At 47.5% G+C, this 19783-nt stretch overlaps 1 protein-coding gene across 3 annotated transcripts; it reads left to right on the top strand.

Moving 5' to 3' along the window:
* Positions 1-2405: 2405 nt before the first annotated feature.
* Positions 2406-19055, top strand: IL1RN (interleukin 1 receptor antagonist). Of its 3 annotated transcripts, XM_066377719.1 has the most exons (6): positions 2406-2631; positions 13600-13694; positions 14141-14192; positions 15987-16075; positions 17008-17120; positions 18188-19055. In XM_066377719.1, exons 2-6 carry the CDS (start codon positions 13601-13603, stop codon positions 18398-18400), a joined length of 561 nt encoding a protein of 186 aa, XP_066233816.1. In that variant the 5' UTR covers positions 2406-2631; position 13600; the 3' UTR covers positions 18401-19055. The 3 variants fall into 3 exon arrangements, with proteins under 3 accessions (XP_066233816.1, XP_066233817.1, XP_066233818.1); XM_066377720.1 differs by lacking the exon at positions 13600-13694 and having other exon boundaries at positions 2472-2631; XM_066377721.1 differs by lacking the exons at positions 2406-2631; positions 13600-13694 and adding an exon at positions 13859-14001.
* Positions 19056-19783: the final 728 nt, after the last annotated feature.

Here is a 19783-nt window from a genome sequence, read left to right as displayed (position 1 = left end):
CAAAAGCAAGAGGAACTGCCCCTTTCCCTTCAGCCTCTGCTCCAAGGAACCAGGAGGGCCGGCCAGTGCTCTGCGCCTGATGCACTGTCTAAGGACAGGGAGGTGGTGGGAGAGAGAAAAGAAGGAGCTGGTCCCCAGTGCATGGCAGCGTGCCGGCAGACAGATGGGTGCTGTGGAGCTCCGTGGTGGGAGTGTGCCCTCAGATGCAGGAGCTGCTGTGCCCATTTGTCCCCCTGTGCCTGGGGTCCATCTCTGCATTCTCATTCTCACCTGTCAGACTTCTCAGCTCCCGTGTGTATCACTTGTTGGCTTTTATGAGTTTATTTCATGGATGGCTCTGGTTGCAGGAAACAGACATGCTTGAGGTTTGGCTGGAGGTTATGAGACAGGATATGGTGACAGAAAGTGCAGCCGGATCTCAGGAACAACTGGAACTGGCAGAGGCGGATTTAATGGTGGGCATACCGGTGCGCGCCCTGGGCCTTGACTTCTGAAGGGCTCCGCAAACTCCAACTTTACACATTTTTTTTTCTAAGGATACCAAGTTTGGTTCCATATGTGTAACTTTAACATTAATAGTACATAATATTTTTATTTATTTAAAAATATGGTTAACATATATTTTTATTTTCCCTGTTTCTCTCTCTTTTTTTTAAGGGGCCCAATATTTCCTTCTGCACCCAGGGCCTCAACCAACCTTAATCCACTTCTGCAGAGAGGCCAGTGTGGCTGGAGCATGGCTTAGGGAGCAACAGGCTGTCCATGCCTTTTCCTGTTAACCTCAGGCTCCACCCCCCGGGTGCCGCCACACACTGTCCTCAAGGCCCACTCTCTCCCCACCTTCTGTGGAAGACCCTATGTTCTGAACCTTCTCGTCTTGGACATTCAGAACCACTCTTCGGCGGCATCATGATCCCGGATCTTGCCATCAAGGGGAGACAACTCAGGATTCTTAAAACCATCTGGATTGACACAGCAGAAATAGAGGCAGGGGCTCTTTCGGCAGAATGGAAGTCCTGGGCGCTATCCCTGGTCTGCAGTCTGGCCCTGTCCCTTCTGCTCTACAGGCTGCTAAACGGCTGACACTCCGTAGCTCAGGGGCAGGCTGCAGGAGGAATGACAGGTGAACTGTAAAGCACTTTGTGCACTGACATAGGGCCTTGCTTCTGCCAACGCCTCAGGGTGTGGGGAAGGAGGGGAAGAGGCAGGCAGGCCTCGTGGCCGCCTGGATGGCTGCCTTCAAGTCTGTCTCTTCTGTTGGGGAAGAACAGGCTGCTCTCACTTGTAGAAGGATTCCTTCTTTGTAAACATGTCCAAAGGAGTTTGTTGGCGCCCTTCATGTTCTCCTAACCTTGTCTCTGGGGCCTGGACTCACACCCAGGGCCACAGGCCCTGAAGTCTGGCTTGGGAGGTTCAGGGAGCTGGCTAGGGCACTGTCCTGGGTGCTCTGACCACGGGGATTTCCCATGGCCTTCACTTCCTGCTCTTCGGCTTGGGCTTACCAGCAAGAACAAAGGCCTCTGAGCCAGGGCTGGGAACTTCTGAAGCAGCTTCTGTAGAGAAATGCCTGTCCAAATCAGGAACTATATTTTGTAAACCTGGAAAGTTGAGCATTGGGACACCTGCCAGTGAGGCCTGTCTTGTCGCCATGAGGTGCCTATTTGTTATCACAACAGGAGGGCCATTCTGTGAGGCAGGTCAGGTGCCTGGAGGTTCAGACTTAATGTTTTCTGTGTTCCAAACACTTCACGTTTGCTGTCTCAGTCCTACAACGGCTCCACGAGGTGGTCAGTTGTCTGATCCTCATTTCACAGATGTCCTCAGGACCACACAGATGTAGTTCAGAACAGAGCAGAGGTGCAGATAGGAGATGGCAGTGGTCTCTAACGGGCAGACCTGCGTGACTATCTTTGTGTCCCATGACCATCCTGCTCCCAGTTACCAGAGGCGAGTTAAGGTCTGTTGAGGGGGAATAGCGATCCTCCGTTTCTTGCCCTCACTCAGGTCTCAGCCCACACCTTTCTGGTGGCCTTTCCTTACATGTACCTACAACATGTACCCACCTCTGCATCCCTCAGAGCCATCGTGCTTTGATTTCCCTTGTAGCACTTACCGTCATATACAGTTTTTTTATTTGCTTACCAGTTTTCTGTCTGCCTTCCTCCAATAGTATCAGAGACCTTGTCTGTTCTTTTCCCAATGCCTGGGGAGTGCCTGGCACACAGGATTCAGCCCATCCGTATTGTCTGGATATATAAAGCCATGCGTGAACTGGTGGTAGCAGTGGGGGTAGGGTGGGCACAAAGGTTCAGCCTCACTGGTCAAACTCATTTCCTCACATGTGATCTCCAATTTTATGCAGGTTAAAAACCAGTTTGGCTTCTGTCGGCCTGAGTCACCCTTCTGGCAGCAGGGCCCGACCAGCCCTACGTGGGTGTGTGGGAAGGCGGCACTGCTCTCCGGCCTCCTCTCCACAGGTAGTCAGGAGGAAGCACAGCTCCCTGCGAGGCGCTGGCGGCACAGGTACTGCCTGCCCAGTGTCCTCCTTCCTCTGCAGCAGCTCGGTCTGGAGCCAGGGGCTGGAAGACCTCGGAGACTTTGTATTCTATCAGGTCCTCCCCATGGCTTCAGGTAAGTTCCTTCCACTCTTTTTTTTTTTTAAATTTGAAAAATGGGGAGGAAATGTCCACCATTGGTGTTTACCAAATGTTTTCAGACTCTGAAGAGCAAGTCTCTAGGGAAATGTGGAGCTCCCAGCTTGTCCGGGAGACCTGGGCCTTGTGGAGGCAACAGCCCGCCACAGGGAGACCACGCAGTCGGGGGCTGGGCCAGCAGGTGAGCAGAGGAGGTCAGCCATGAGACACTTCCACTGTTGACACAGACATGGGACTTGGAGAGATATTTCTGTAAAAAGACAGAAGGGACAGTGTAAATTCACTGAGAAACATGGATAGAACGTGGTACTGGCCACAGATCTGATGGGTAATGGGGAGGGTGGTGGCTGTCATTAGTTAGTTCCAGCAGATGCTTGTCCCATAAGATGCGTGCCCAGGTGGCCAGACTTTTTTCTTCAAGAGTAAGATATTCTGATTTTGGTATGTGTATTATTTTTGATTAAATAAAACAATAAAGTGATCAAATAGTCTATGAGCTACTGGTTTGCAACCTCTGGGTAAGATCTGTGTGGGGCACAGAAATGATCTTAAGATTGGCAGTCTGAAGACCTAGTTTACAATGCTAAGTTGGACTCTAATGGATAAACTATATTTCCTCCTGGGTCTTTCCTCCATGTCAAGAGCAGTTAGCAAACCCCCAGGTTTCATGGGCACAGTGCAGGCACACCTTGCTTTATGATGCTTTACTTCATTGCACTTTGTAGATTCTGCATTTTTTACAAATTGAAGGTTTGTGGCAACCCTGTGTGTGTTGAGCAAATCTCCTAGTGTCATTTTCCCAACAGATTTGCTCACTTCATGTCTCTGTGTCACATTTTGGTATTGTGGTATTTCAAACTTTTTATTATATTTGTTATGGTGGCCTGTGACCAGCGATGTTTGATGTTACTATTGTAATTGTTTTTGGCACCACAAACCGTACTCATATAAAACATCAAGGTCAATAAATATTGTGAGTGTTATCACTGCCCCACTGACCAGCTTGTTCCCTTGCCTCTTTCCCTCTGCTCAGGCCTTTCTGTTCCCTGAGAAACAACAATATTGTAATCAGGTTAATTAATAACCCTACAATTGCCTCCAAGTGTTCAAGTGAAAGGAAGAGTTATATATCTCTTTCTGGCGAAGATGCTGTGATGATTGTTCAAGAAAAGATTTAGAATATTCATTTGACTTTGGGTGACGGGTAAGAAACATAATTGAATGACAAGATAACCTGGAGATGTTTTCTTTGAACATATGTACCCTGATTTATTAATGTCACCCCACTAAAACTAATAAAAAAAGATTTAGAATATTACATTAACTTAGCTGAAAAATCAGCAGCAGGGTGTGAGAGGACTGACTCCAACTCTGGAAAAAGTTCTGCTGTGGGTGAAGTGCTATCAAACAGCATCACATGCTACAGGGAGATCGTTTGTGAAAGGAAGAGCTGGTTGGTGTAGCAGACCTCGTTGCTGTCCTATTTTAAGAAACTGGACAGCTGTTCAGCCTTCAGGAACCACCACACTGGTCAGTCAGCAGCCATCAACACTGAAGCAAGACTCTCCATCAGCAAAAAAGATTGACTCCCTTAAGACTCAGATGATGGTTAGCATTTTCAGCAGTGAAGTATTTTAAATTAAAGTAGGTTTATTGTTTTTAGTCATAATGCTATTGCACCCTACATGGACTACAGTAGAAACATAACTGTTACATGCAATGAAAGCCTAAAAATTGAGGGTGACTCAATGTTATTGCGGTGCTCACTTCATTGCTGTGATCTGGAACGAAACCTCCAAGGTATGCCTGTAAGAGCAAACACGTCCACCCTGCTCATAGCAAGCCGGCTGCTCTGCTAAACTCTTCGCAAGCAAGTTTTCTCATTTAATCCTCACAACAACCGTGTGAGGAAGGACTATAATTGTTCCCACTTTCAGAAGAGGAGACTAGGGCATAGAGAGCTTAAGTAATTTGCCCAAGGCCAGACAGTCGCTCTAAGGGAAGGAGTCAGGCTTGCTGTCACAAAGCCTGTCTCCCACTGGACTGTACCACAGGGGCACAGGGACTGAATGAGATTATGGAGGAATAAGCACTCTGCAAACCGTGGGCAGCTATACCAAAAGCAGCAAGCCTTCTGCCATCCCCAAGTGGGTGCAGCAGTCTCTAGTGCAATATATTCATATGTCTACCTGTGGTCCTGTTCATTTTTCAAATGTGTCAAGGAGGATGCCGGAACCACTCCCAGAATCAGTGAGGTAAGGTGAAAAAAATCACCACACTTAAAAATGGTTCCTTCCAAGGTATTTTAAACTGGCACATAGGGGCTAAATAAATGTATAGACACTTGAATTGGATCAGATTCAGGAGACAGTGCGTGTGAACCCAGGGAGGACACCATGTTTCCTGGGAGGAGGGATCATCTTCTCCATTGAAGGACGGGGTCTGGGTGATGCCACTGCTGCCAAGCAGAGAGCAGGACTCTGAGAGGACAGGACACAGAAACTCACGGTGTGACTGAAGAGCCAGAGAGCGAGGACAGAGGAGCAGGATGAAGATGGGCCACCCAGTGTATTCCTTGGGCAGGTCACCAGCCTCACTGGATCTCTGTGTTCTCCCTACACCACTGACATCAGGATAAATCCTTTTTAGGATCCAAGTTTGAGAACAACTTTAAGCTTTGGATGTTGACCATAAAGTGATTATACAGTTGCAGGCAATTATGGTAAATATAAATGGCTAAATTAAAAATTAATTTATCACTATTGTATCTACTATGGTTTCCTTTATTGAGGGGAAGACTTAGATTTCGGGGTCAGTCTTGTGTCCTCTATCTATCTGCCTACTTGTCTAATAAAATGGACCACATCTCTGCTATTAAAAACATGCTGACCAGGCCAGGTCCAATACTTGTTCTTGGGGCACCAGCTACCAGATGGTCAACACTTTTTAAGGGTTTATATAATATGGTGACCATATAAGTTTTTCAGGGACTGGGGTGTTCCCAAAGTGTGGGATTTTCAGTACTAAAACTGGGAAAGTCCTGGAAAGACCAGGGCAACTGGCCACCCTAGTCTGCAATCAGGTAAAGAGCTTTCTCTTTGTTTTAGAATCATCCTTTTCTTTCTTTTTTCAATTTTTGTCTTCTTAAGTGAGAAACGAGGAGGCAGAGAGACAGACTCCCATCTGTGCCTTGACCAGGATCTACCTGGCAAGACCCCTATGGGACAATGCTCTGCCTCTCTGGGGTCATTGCTGTGTTGCTCGGCAACTGAGCTATCTTAGTGCCTGAGGTGAGGCCAAGTTGCTTCAACCGAGCCATGGCTACAGGAGGAGAAGAGAGAAAGGAGAGGGGGAGGGGTTGAGAAGCAGATGGTGCTCCTTCTATGTGCCCTGATAGGAAATCGAACCCAGGACATTAACATGCTGGGCTGACACTATACCATTGAGCCAATCAGCCAAGGTATAGAATCATCTTTTTTATTCTTTCCTTACCTCAAAGAACAAACACAAAAACAAAAACAAAACAAAAAAAGCCACTAAAATTTCAAAGCAATTATGGAGTAAATTATTGCTTTGTAAGAAATGAGGTTGCAGCCTAAAGGAACAACACACAAACAAACGTAAGCCTTGCTTCTGCGAAGTAGGACAGAAAGCAGAGAAGAAAAGCAGTTGCCACTCTCGCAGGATGTAGAGGGGGAAAGGATACAGGACCTGGGTTCAAATCCTGCCTCTGCCAGTATTAGGCAAGTGACTTCATCTCTCTGAGCCTTGATTTCTTAGTCTAGAGAGTGACTATATGTATTTACCCTTTACCCCTCACAAAAGTGGGAGTTAGTGTGCCCACCTTGCCTAACTTGTTATTATGTTATGAGGACCATGTGAGATCTATATGAGAGAGAAGAACACACAGCCTGAGCACAGCAGGTAAGACACACAGCTGTCCCCTCCCCAAGTTCCTGTCCCTCTCCTTCTGCCCGTGGAGAGGCTGCCTTGTGAAGCTTATCTTCAGAGCCAAGTTGGCAAGAGCAGTCATGTACCTCTGGAAACACAAGATAATTAGATAAAAAGAAAATGGCTTACAGTGCAGATCCATATCAAACCCAGAAACTGCTGGACCAAAACCATTTTGAAGGAAGCAGAGTAGAGACTCACTGTCAGGTGACCAGTTAGTCTTGGAAGGAAAGCAGGCTTCTTTTAAAGCAGCGATTGTAACAGGTAGCTTTATACATGCTCTCCTGACTGCTCTTCGTCGCTGGATGGCAGATATTGTCACCCTAATGCTGCAGCTTGGTAGGCAGAGATGCCTAGGAGAATGTCTCCAAAGCTGACCTGCTACTGTAGGGAGCTTCCAAGAAGCTGCTGATTTGGTTAAAATGGACTTGGCTCAGTGGTGGGATTCAAATAATTTAACAACCAGTTAGTTCTCTGCCCTAATGACAGTTTTAAGTATAAAAAAAGATATACCGAAAAGTAGTTTATCATTTCATGCACTTAATACATAAATAAGAAAGATAGAAGAGATATAAAAAACTAGATTATGTTTTAAGAAGTTTTAAATATTAATGAAAAAATATTAAATAATACCTGACAAAAAACAATAAAACTGTTATTTAAGATATTTCCATATTTCTTCTTGTTGGCATCCTCACTTGCAATTTTCTTTCTTTTATCCGAGCATCATTGGCTGTATGATTTATCCTTAACCATCTTTTCACTGTAGGAGTAGGATCCCATTCCTTTATGAATGGAATGAACATTACTATGGACACTTAGAATATGCTGTTGCACAGATGAACATTAAATAAGAATAAGGAATGTAAATTTGTGATTTCTACAATGAGTGTCTGCCCAGGCACCCACCTTAGAGAGAACCCTGATTACAAGTGCCATTTTAACAAGCGGTTTGCCAAACTTCATCAAAAAATTACGTAGGTATTGGTTCTGCCAAATGGTGTGAGTAGGCTCATTCCCACCACTGACTTGGCTACACAGCTGGGCTGGGTAGGTAGAGCCTGCCAGACAGGATGACAGATTGTATTGTATTGTCCCTCTTCCTCCTCTGTGGACTGATGTACTTACCCATGTCTTGGAAAGAGTAACTAGCATCTTTGCACCATTATCTTAGTAAAAATTGACAGTTTGGACAATAATATTCCTGTATTAGGTGCCATGTGCTATATAATTCAGAGGCACTCGAGCGTTGGCTGAAGAATCTAAGTATGAGATACACCTAGCCAGTGTACTTTAACGTGCACACCTATCCACCCAAAGTCAGCTGCTTAAACTTGTACTAATAGTGATTGGGGGACATAGATGCACAGTTACAAATATTTGCACTGAGATTCATTAAGTTTTCTTGAGAAACTGGATTTATCAACAGGAATTGTTTTCTGCAAGGGTACAGGACCTTCAAGGGAGTCATTAGGCTGAGGAGGAGGAGGATTGGAGTTGGGAAATGGGATGTTTTCTCTTTAGAAAGATTGCAGAACAGCCAAATCTCCCTGTCTCCGTGGGGGGCTGGAGTCACAAGGTCTGACTGTGCATGTCCCTTTGCCACTCTGCACTCAGTGCTGTCATATTGGTGGCCTCAAACCATCCACTGTGAAAGCACTTAGAGCAGGGAAATCAGCAATTGTGACAAAGCAGCACTTCTTGTTTTTGAGGTCTAGCTGTCCAACATTTGCCAGCATACCACCATCCTGCCTTCAGGCTCAGTCCCCGCAAACCACAGTCCAAGTCACATCAACCTGTCCACTGTGCCCACATGACCTTAAAATGAACCTGACAATGTTACCCTCTGGTAAACCTTTTTTTTTTTTTTTTTTTTTTTAACATAAGTTTCTTGCTCCTTGGTGTGGGGATAAAATCCCTTTCGTTTCTGGTTTTCGCCCAACCTTAAACACTCACCTGCCTCAAATGCTGCTTACACTTCAGCGTTGTGAATAACAAGATTTAAAAAAGAGACAGTGTTAGGTCCCACCTGTGATCTGAGTTGTTTAGGAAAAGCTTCCTGCTGGGATAACTAGTAAAGCTAGAAAAAGCATATTTCAAAAATATCTGAGGTTATCAAAGAATGGCCAAGGCTTTTTTAAAAATATTTTTTTATTTTTCAATTAAAGTCAACATACAATATTATATTAGTGTCAGATGTACACCCAGGGATTAGACATTACATAACTTACAAAGTGATCATCTCAATAATTTTCACACCCATCTGACACTATACAGTTATTAAAATATTACTGGTTTGGGTTTTTTTTTTTTTTTTTTTTTTGGTGACCAAAACAGAGAGAAAGACAAAGATAGGGACACATAGGGACAGACAGGCAGGAAGGGAGAGAGGTGAGAAGCATCAGTTCTTTGTTGCGGCTCCTTAGTCTCCTTAGTTGTTCATTGATTTGCTTTCTCATATGTGCCTTGACTGGGGGGGGGGGGGCGCTGCAGCAGAGCTAGTGATCCCATGCTCAAGCCAGTGACCCCACGCTCAAGTTGGTGAGCCCTCGCACAAGCCGAATGAGCCCTTGCTCAAGCCAGCAACCTCAGAGTTTCGAGCCTGAGTCCTCCCTGTCCCAGTCCGATGCTCTATCCACTGCGCCACTGCCTGGTCAGGCTAGAATGTTGTTGACTATATGACCTATGCTGTACTTTACATCTCCATGACTATTCTCAATGTGTATTTCTTAATCTTATAATCTTTTTCACTCATTCGCCAATCGCCCTCCCACCTGGCAATCATCTAAATCAGCGGTTCTCAACCTGTGGGTCGTGACCCTGGCAGAGGTCGAACAACCAAACCCCTGTGTTTTGGTCATTCGACCTCCGCCGGGGTCGCGACCTACAGGTTGAGAACCGCTGATCTAAATGTTCTCTATATGAGTCTGGTTCTGTTCTACTTATTCATTTATTCCATTTTTTAAATAATCAATTGTTGATAGGTATACATTTATTGCCATTTTATCATTCATATTTTTCATCGTTTTTGTCTTCTTCTTTTTAAAAATATTCTTTAACATTTTATTTAATACTGTTTAGTGGTGCTGAACTAACTCCTTGAGCTTTTTCTTGTCCGGGAAGCTCTTTATACATCTTTCGATTTTGAATGATAGCTTTTCTGGGTAGAGTAATCTTGGTTGTAGGTCCTTGCTTTTCATGACTGACTATTTCTTGCCACTTCCTTCTGGCCTGCAAAGTTTCTGTTGAGAAATCAGTTGACAATCTTATGGGAGCTCCCTTGTAGGTAAACTAACAGCTTTTTTCTTGTTTCTTTTAAAATTCTTTTGCATTTTAACTGTCTTGTGCTTTGGTGTGGGACTCTTGGGGCTTTGTTGAGAGGGGGTCTCAGAAAAGAAACAATGGCCTGTGCTAGCACTTCTGTCTGGAAGAAACCTGCCCCCCACCCCAGCTCTCATTTGATGCCAGATAATTCAGTTCCTCCCTCTATGCCTCTGGTTCCTTTCAAGCTGCTGTCCCAGTGCTAGAGCTCAGATGGAGTGTGAGTAAGTCCATGCACGGGCCCTTTAAGAGGAGCTACCTGGGATTCCAGTAGCTCTCCATCTCACTCAGCCACAATCCCTGCTTGTTTCTACAGCAAGACTTATGAGGACTTCTCCTCCTGTCTCTGGAACCCTGGGATGGGAGACCTGGTGTGGGGCTGGGACCGCTCATTCCTCAGGGGGGACTTACACAGCTGAGAAATCCCTCCTGATTTTGATTGTAAATTGCTATACATGGGTGTGGGACCAGTGCATTCTGCATCTCTGTCCTTCCTACCAGTCTTGATGTGGCTTCTTCTTTATATCCTTAGTTGTAAGATTTCTGTTCAGCTTCACTTCAGTCAGTTCTTAATGATGGTTGCTCTGTAGTTTAGTTGTAATTTTGATGTGGTTGTGGGGGGATTTGAGTACTATTAACTGCAAGTCTTTTGGCCAAAGCTTTGAGAAACTGCAAAGGCCCAGGGAGTTATAGCTCAGCACTGGGGCCTTTACCCTGGAAGCATTTGCAGTTGGACAGACTCATGGGGCTTGAGGATGAGGAAGAGAACATTTACCTTTATCTCCCCCTGAGGAAGGGCCCTGAAACACCCCAGGTTTGTGTGAGACTCTGGAGGTTCAGGAGTGAACAGAAGTGGAGCAGCCCACACAGTTATTGAGTCGTCTGCAACCCTGTCTGGATGAAACGGACCAGGGTGCTGCAGCCCAGGTGCCTTTCATCCAGAGAGGACTGCAGCACCCTGGCCACACAGCCCAGTGGAAGACAAAGTGAATCGTCTCTGGATAAAGACAGCTGCGTCCAGAGCCTCAAGTGATCCCAGCAGTGTTTGCTGTGCAGTGCCAGCAGTCAGCAGAGAACTCAGGGACAGACGGTGCAATCTGTGCACAGAAGAAAAACAGGAAATAGGAGACCCAGACGGGGTTCAAATGCGGGAGTTATCAGGGCAGCCTTTGCATGAACCACAAATACAATGTTTAAGGATTTAAAAGACAAGATTGAAACTTATGGCAAAGAACTAGAAACTAAACAAAAAAGGAACCAAATGTAAAGTCTAGAACTGAAAGACAATACTGCCTGAAGTTGAGAAAGAGATGGCATTTGTGTGCATGTCGCTATGCTGAACACTGTTTAAGCATCAACAATTAGGGCTCACCCTACAGTCCCTATAGACCTGCCTAGCATCACTCTTGGGACACGGACAGCCTGGTTTTCCCATCTCCCTGTAATGGGACTTTCTGTTGTCCTCAGTGCCTACTCGGGCAGGGCTCAGCCCATGGAAGGCATTAAACACAATTGTGATTCCTGGAGCTGGGAGGGAAAAGCAAGGGGTCTGAGAGGGTCACTATATGATGTGGGCATTAAACTTAATTCAGGAAGCAGAGTGAGGAGCTCAGCACCAGAACTGAGAGTAAGTTTAGTCAGAGATTTATTGTGGGCAGAAATTATAGGAACACTAACTGTTTTAAAACGGAACCAAGAGAAGAAATTTGGCCAGAAGCATGAGGAGAGGGCAGGAGGTTCTCCTCCCCCTACTTCCTGTTCCCCCACCCCAAGGAGTGAGGGCCAGGGTACAGGGCAGGGTTTGACTGGGCCAGGGCATTGGCATTGGGACTGACCTCACCCCTGTTACCTGGAATGAAAAGCACACTCAGTAACAGTCTATTGTTTGAGTATGCCCTGTGTTCCAGGATGAGGGCTAAGTACAACACGTGCAGTATCTCAGTCTTGATAGCATTCCACTGCAATGCTTCTGTTATTTGCCCCTGCAAATGAATAATGAAATTTGGACCAAGAGAGCTTGGGCACATGTCCTGGGTGGCCCAGTTTGTAGATGACATGGACGAACACAGCCCAGACTGCCTGACTTCAAGCCAAGTGGAACACTTCTTAGGCAGAGGAGGCAAGGAGTGCACACCTCGGAAAGGTGGGGACCCATGGCTTCTCCTCTACAGGAGAAATCTGTCTCATTTTGGGTTGGGGACTGAGGAACATTGTCAGGAGTCAAACCATGGGCAGGACCTTGAGTGTGGGCTCATACACTTCACGTCCTTCAGGCAGCCCCCCCAGAAAAACACCAACAGAGACAAATAAAATGCCCCCTGGCCCTCAAAGGTAGGTATTATTTCTTGAATGTGTTTCAGAGAGTAGACAACTCCCATCAAGTCACAGGGCTGTGATAATAGAGCAGGGACACATACAAGCCACTTGTCCCCCCAAGCAAACACTCAAGGAAGTGATACAATTTTTGCAGAAATATTCTATTTGCTCTCATAAGGAGCTCTTTAACAATTTGGGTAATTCTTTTGTAACCTTCCTCTTCATTTTTCTATTGGGGTGTATCATATTGCATTATATTATATATTATTATTTTAATGTCTCAGGTGTCTTACATAATAATTTTCCCATTACCATACATGGTTATATATTTTTTTCTTGTGATGAGAAGTTATAAGATTTACTCTCTTAGCAATTGTCAAATATACAGTGTGACCTTATTTGAAGGGTTTACACTCATTTGGACATAGACTCTGATTTGTTGGTTGAAAATCAAGTCAGACTCATCATGTCGTTGGCTATAAGAGGATGGCCCTTGGCTGTGCCATTAACAAGCTGTGTGACTTGGGCAGGTTCCTCTCCTTCCTGAGTCTTTCTGGGTCTTCTCCAAACAGTGACAGGGGAGAAAGGAGAGTGGCTGAGTTTCCACCCAGCCCTGAAACGCTACCATCCGTTTCTGCATGGACATGTACTCCCATCACATAGGTCATGTAGAAACCTTTCTTGTCTTTTTTCTATCCATAAATACAAGTGTGCTTTCCTTTTCCTAGAATGTAGTAAGGAAGAAAGTTAACATTTATTAGTGTCCACTCTGGGCCAGAAATTTCCCTCTTCCAACCTCCTTTCCTTTCCTTTCCTCTCCTCTCCTCTCCTCTCCTCTCCTCTCCTCTCCTCTCCTCTCCTCTCCTCTCCTCTCCTCTCCTCTCCTCTCCTCTCTCCTCCTCCCTACCTTCCTTCCTTCCTCCCTCCCTCCTCACACTGTGAGGAAGACATGAATGACCTCATTCTGAGCATGAGGAGGCAGAGGACCAAATCAGTGAAGTGACTGGTAGAAGGCCAGACAGGTGGCTATGGGGGAGTGGCAGTGGTGATTTGGATCTATTTCTGTCCCAGTGCTGAGTTCACCCCAGTGTCCCAAGACCATATCTTCAGAGATGTGGATGACAGGAACAGAGCTAGTATCGAAGCCCTTCCCAGGAAGCTGGAAGGAGCTAGAAAACTTCAGGCTAAGCTGCTGCCACCTGCCACCTGCTTCTGTAAATAAAGTCAAATGGACCTCAGCCATCTTGTTTATTTACAGAATTTTTTACTGCTTCTAAGCTTTGACACTGAGTTGAGTAATCATGAGACTGTGTGACCCACAAATCCTAAAGCATTTACTATTTGGTCCTTTTTACAGAATGTTCACAGTCCCTGGTCCAGAGTCCAAGAAGGCTGTTCCTCTTTCAAAGAACACATATGACATGAGACCGTCCTTGCGCTGGGGCCCTGCCAGTCAGTATTGGGAAAGGGGACATTTCTGTTCAGCTTCGCTTTTATGTTAACAAACAATCCCTGGACACCTGTCAGGCAGATGAGGGTGTTTGGTTTTCGTTGTGTCTTTCTGCCCAGGAACTTGGTGGAGAGAAATGGAATCTCTACTTTGGGGAAATTACACAGGGGAAAAAGGGAGGAATGGTTACAACACTGCATTGCGACATCCAGCAGGACTGACAGTGACAACAGCAAGGGTTTCTCTTTTTGGAAATATGAGGGCATTTCCGTTTCTCAGAGGGGGACAGGGTGGCAACAGCTGGTTTGGGTGAGTGCCTATCTTCTTTATAAGCAGCTCCCCTGGGCCCGAAATGGCAGCCCCCGTTGCCTGTGGTGCCAAAAGATGGAAATCCACAGGTGCCCCCCCAGTCACCTGATCTCTCTCCTCCTCTTCCTCTTTCCTTCAGAGATAGCCTGCTGCCCCTCAGGGAAGAGACCCTGCAAGATGCAAGCTTTCAGGTAAGGTTGACCAGGGAGGTGGGGTAGACATGTCACAGCTCTCTATGTCTGGGCTGGAAAGGGGTGTTCATTATTATAAAAAGCGGCTGCCATGTGTGGGCCCTTCAGAGCTTGTATTTTAAAAAATCCCAGATGCTCAAGCTTGGCTGGCTTTGGAGGCCTGGCTGACTTTCCCAGAGACCCTGGCAACTCAGCGAGTGATGGACATGTGCCCAGGAGCTCAGCCGGAGTTTGGGCTCAGTGTGCTGGGCAAAGAAGTAGAGAGGGTGCCAGGGGCAGGGCCCCCCAAGTTCTAGATGATGGTTAGCCATGTCTGTCTGTTGCTGACACGGTAGGGAAATCATGCCCTTGAAGCCTCAGTTTACCTGTCTGTGACACGGGGTTTACAATGACCCCTTCCTGCCTAACAGAGTGCTTATGAAGATAACAGTGTGACAGTGCTCAGGGGACTATGAAGGGCTAATGTGATTTAAAAAAAAATTGGGTCAGGAGTTTTGTGAAATGTCACCATCATTGTGAAAATGACAGACTATGATGTGCCTACTTGTGCCCTCTGCCTGTTACCCCAGATTGGGCATGTCTGGGTGACTTCAGCCTCCAGTGCTGAGTCTCTAAGAATAGCTGCTGAGTCTCTAAGAATAGCTGCAGTAAAGAACTTTACAGTTTGCCTGACTACCTCACCAAGCTGGTGGGCTCCTTAGAGCCACCTGATGGTGGTGCTGTCAGCCACATTTCACAAGACAGGAAATGAGGCACGGGCCCACAGCTGGGCTGGTGGGCAGTAGGGAGTGAAGGCACCCTGCACCAAGAAAGACTGAGAGCCAGAAACAAGCTAATGGGTGAGCTAGACAGGAGGTCAGCCCTTCCAGGGATATCTGCCCTTGACAGACCCAGAGTGGACCCCTGATGGGTGGAGGACAGGCTCTGGGACAGATGCCCATGGTTACTACTAGCTACTATTGAAACTTCTAACAGTGTTCTGTGGTGGTCACTAGTCTCAGATGATTCTTTAAGTTTACATTTAAATGAATACTTAATAAAATTAAATTAGTAAAAATAAAATAAAATTTAAAAATTCAGATCTTCAATCACACCACATCATTTTTTCTTTTCCTTTTTTTTTTTTTTTTAAGTGAAAGGAGGGGAGATAGTGAGACAGACAGACTCCCGCGTGTGCTGGACCAAGATCCACCCGGCAACCTCCTTCTGGGGCTGATGCTCAAATCACCCAAGCTATCTTCAGTGCCTGGGGCTGATGCTCAAATCAACCAAGCTATCCTCAGTGCCTGGGGCTGATGCTCAGACCAACTGAGCCACTGCTTGCGAGAGGGGAGGAGAGAGAGAAAGGTGGCAGGGAGGGGAAAAGAAGCAGATGGTCGCTTCTTATGTGTGCCCTGACCGGGGATCAAAACCAGGACTTCCACACACTGGGCCATCGTTCTATCCACTTAGACTACCAACCAGGGCCCACACCACAACAGCTCAATAGTCGTGTGGCTACCATGTGGACAGCAGCCAGAACATGCTGCAGCCCAGCAAGCCCTCTGACAGGTGCTGCTCCATGGCTGAAGTCCAGGTGTTCACCTGGGAACCCGAGGATGAGGAGCAGGGCGAGGAGTGGGCCTGTCTCCTGAGCAGGGTTGGCCTCAGCTGCCTCCTCATGCTGTGGGAGTGTGAAACATCACTCCCCAGGCAGAAGGATGGGTGCAGACTCAGTGAATTCCAGGGGACACAGGCAGGATCACGGGGAAGGGCACAACGTTGTTCAGTACAGTGGGTCCTTTCGTGTTTCAGAATCTGGGATATTAACCAGAAGACCTTCTACATGAGGAATAACCAACTAGTTGCTGGATATTTGCAAGGACCAAATACTAAATTAGAAGGTGAGCGGATGCCAAGTGTTATGTGGGCGCTGCCTCATTTTGCCTGTGGTTTGCAGCATGTGGCCTCTGTGTGACATTCTGATTCCTCTAAGGAGGCCTGGTCCCTAGAAGGCACATTTGAGGTTAGCCTCAGGAGGGCAGGAAGGGGAAGAGCCCAGTAGAGAGCCACTACCTGTAGGCACAGTGGTCCCAGGGCCACATCTCTGGGGTGGAAGGCAGAAGGCAAGATGGAGCCTTCTCTTTCTCTTGTTCCCAGTCAGCCCTGGTGACCCTGTGTGTTTAAACTCTAACTCTCTCCCACAATGAACACATAACACACAAGCTGGGCTTTGTCCATTATTTGTGGACATACTTTTAGCAAGTTCTGGGCCAGGTTCTAAATAAGCCAGATGAACTCGGGCAGCTGCCCCTAGTCCATTCTTCAGTGAGAGCGTCAGTTTATAATCTCCATCTCTCTGCCCCACTCCCTCCTATGGTCTCTCCCATCTGCACCCTGCAGGAAGACAAAACCTGCCTTTCCAGTCCTGTATTGCTCCTAATAAACACACCAAGGCAGAAATACTTGGCTTTTACTGCTAAGTCAGGCCCAGGGACCACTGAAGGGAGAAGCAGGTTTAAAGTCACCAAGACCTGGGGCTTCATTTAAAACCTCCTGTGCACTTTTCCCTGCCCCTGAGCAGCACTCCTGTTGACCAGGAGGGTAGGTATCCCGGGGACCTGGGGAAGACAGAAATCTTGTGGAGCAGGACCTAGGTGACCTGGCCCCTGAGGAGTAGTTATGTGGTTGTTCCTGGTTTGCTCTTCTATTTGGATGCAGAACAGAAAGATGGGACCTCACAGTCCTTATGACTTTGGATTGAGTTAGGGGGACAGAAAAGCCCCAGGGAGAGCCCTGGCTCTTCTCCATTTCTACCTCCTCTTCTCTTCCCCAGAGAAGCTAGACGTGGTACCCATTGACCCCCACACTGTGCTCCTGGGGATCCACGGTGGGAAGCTGTGCCTGTCCTGTGTCAAGTCTGGTGATGAGATCAAGCTCCAGCTGGAGGTAAGGGCCTGCCCCAGATAACCACCACCCCAAGCCCAGTGGCTTAAAACAACCACAGTATGCGTTCTTTCTCGTGATTCTGTGTGTGGTCTAGATCGCTGAGCCATGGGGTGGGGAGGGGCGCTGGGGCCACTCCTGCTGTGTATCAGCAGGGAGCCGGCTGGGCAGCAGGAAGGTTTGTCCTCCCCCAGGCTCTTGCCCTGTGGTCACCCAGTTGGTGTTCAGGGTCAGCTTCTTACAGCATGACTGCTGGCTTCCAAGAGGGATTGTTCCAAAAACACAAGTGCTTGTTAGATGTCTGCTTGCATCATACTGCCAATGTCTGGCCAAAGCCCTTGATGTGGCTGAGTCCCTCAGTGGGGGAGAGGACTACACGAGGGTCAGCACCAGCAGGAGGCTCATTTGGGGACCTCAATCTCTGTGTGCCACTCTCTTGTCTGAAGGCCCCCAACACACTTAGACTTGGCCTCTCCCAGTAAAGCCCCATCCAGGCCCCCTCTCTCTGAATCCTCTCCTCAGACCCGTGGCTGGCATCCCATTCAGGGCCCTGCACCCTCTGGTCCCATGTGGTGTTAACGGGCTGCCTGCAGGCAAGACGGCATGTCTCCTGTCTCAGGAGATTGTTGGAACAAATCTTAACCCAAATGTGAACTTTAACCCACAGTGGCCATAGGTGGTACTGTCACGTCACTCCACTAGTGGGCAGGGCACTTACTCTGAAAGTGACTGCCTGCTCTGGGTGGCGTAGGGATAATGTCAAATGGACAGTGATCCTCTGCCCACCTTCTGCACTGCCTCCTCCTCAGAGGCACAGATCTCGACAGAGCTCAGCCTCCACAGGCTCAGGCCTCTGCTGATGGTGCCATGTGTTCACTAAATTTTTTGACCCCTGGCGAGAGTGGCCAGATTTCTCCAAGCCAAGGTGTGACAATGGGATGTGTGGTCTCCTGCAAGGGTCTCCAAGTCAGCATTTCTCTGGCACTTACTGTGGCCTTAGGGCCCCATTATGGTGGGGCAAGGGGGTAGGTGGCATAGGAGCTCTTACCTGCTAATTTTTTGGCTTCCAGGAGGTCAACATCACTGACCTGAATGAGACCAAAGAGCAGAACAAGCGCTTCACCTTCATCCGCTCAGACAATGGCCCGACCTCCAGCTTTGAGTCCGCCGCCTGCCCAGGCTGGTTCCTCTGTACAGCGCTGGAGGCGGACCAGCCCGTCAGCCTCACCAACATGCCCAAGGAGGATGTCAGAGTCACCAAGTTCTACTTCCAGCAGGACTAGTGGTGCTGCCACACCCCCACCCCACTGCCAGCTCGTCCCTGACTCCAGACTCCCTTGCTTGTGGACCCAGCTGTCATGGGCTCCAAGGAGCAGCCCTGGCAGGTGGACCCTCAGAAGGAACCACAGAAGCCCTGGTATCAGGACTGCCTCCAGCCCGTTCTGCTAACACATCCTTCATGCTGCCCCCACAGTGGTCTTTCTAAAGTGCAACTTGATTCACAGCCTAGCCTAAAGCCCTTCCTTCAGTGTCACCTGTGCTTTCAGAACGATACCCGGGCATGGGCCAGCCTGGATGCCTCTGTGCCCTCCCCCAGCTCCTCTCCTGCCCCACTCTCCATGGCCTGGGCCCTGAAGCCACTCACCTCCCATCAAGTGGCTCCCAAATGCTGTTTTGCCAACCTTGAGATGGCAACATTTTTAGGTTCTGTGGCAAAATGAAAAATAAGGAATTCATGGTATTTTTTTTAAAAGTCCACTTTATTCAACTTTTTAAAAAGTGCTTTATTTGGAGATTATGTCTTTCCTGAAAGGGGAGTGGAAGGCCAAAATATCCTTGTGTTTGTGAAAAATTATGGTGAAACGAAGTCTCCTTTATATTTTTCTTTCTTATTTTTGTAATACCCTGCCTAAACAGTAAAAATGAGAAGTTAATGTACCACGTTGGTCCCTAAATTTTTCTTTCTGAAATGTTCCTGTAAGTCTGGACCCTACTGTCCAGGCCCTAAGCACCGTGTCCACTCTCATGGCTGCTGGCAGGGTGGCACCAGCATAGCTCCCCCTGTGCTCTCGGCTTTCCGAGCAGTGAATCACTCCTTGACCATTTCAGCACTTCTAACACTGAGGATTGGTCTGAGTTGCTTGTGCGTCCAGATGCTGTCCAGACTGGAGCAGGGTCAGGGACACACATGTGTCTCAGGTCCTCACAGGGCCAAGCATGTGCTTCGCCCTTACGTGTCGTATATGTCAAGTGCAAAGTTTCCTAATCCCTGTGACTTAAGCTCTATTTTACAATAAAACTTTGAAAACATATCAACTTAGCTGGCTGTGTCCATGGCCCCAGGGTTGGGGCAGAGAGTGCTGGGAATCAGAGAGGCCAAGGTCTTCCTCATCCCAGGCCAGGCATGGCTGCCTCTCCTCTGAGTCCTTACTTCTTTGGGGCTTGCTCTCCCTGGACACACAAGAGCAAGTCTTCCTGCAGGAAGGTGTGTGGCAGCATTTTCCACAACAGTTCCGAACCAGAAGCAGCTCCAACCGCCATCACGGAAGAGTAGATCCTGTGAGCTCATACAATCCAGCTTGACAACAAAGACCTGGATAAGGCACAGCCAGCAGCATGCAAGGCAAACCTTACCACCCTGTGGGTACAGGCATCACATAGGTAGA

This window comes from Saccopteryx leptura, chromosome 3 (genome assembly GCF_036850995.1).
Source record: "Saccopteryx leptura isolate mSacLep1 chromosome 3, mSacLep1_pri_phased_curated, whole genome shotgun sequence".
Lineage (NCBI taxonomy): Eukaryota > Metazoa > Chordata > Mammalia > Chiroptera > Emballonuridae > Saccopteryx > Saccopteryx leptura.
This window is presented reverse-complemented; position numbering and strand designations above follow the sequence as displayed.

Coding starts and splice junctions, on each gene's coding strand:
- IL1RN (XM_066377719.1), top strand. CDS start 13,601: ATGTTCACAGTCCCTGGTCCAGAGTCCAAGAAGGCTGTTCCTCTTTCA. Junction 14,193..15,986: donor TGCAAGATGCAAGCTTTCAG/GTAAGGTTGACC, acceptor TTCGTGTTTCAG/AATCTGGGATATTAACCAGA. Junction 16,076..17,007: donor ACCAAATACTAAATTAGAAG/GTGAGCGGATGC, acceptor TCTCTTCCCCAG/AGAAGCTAGACGTGGTACCC.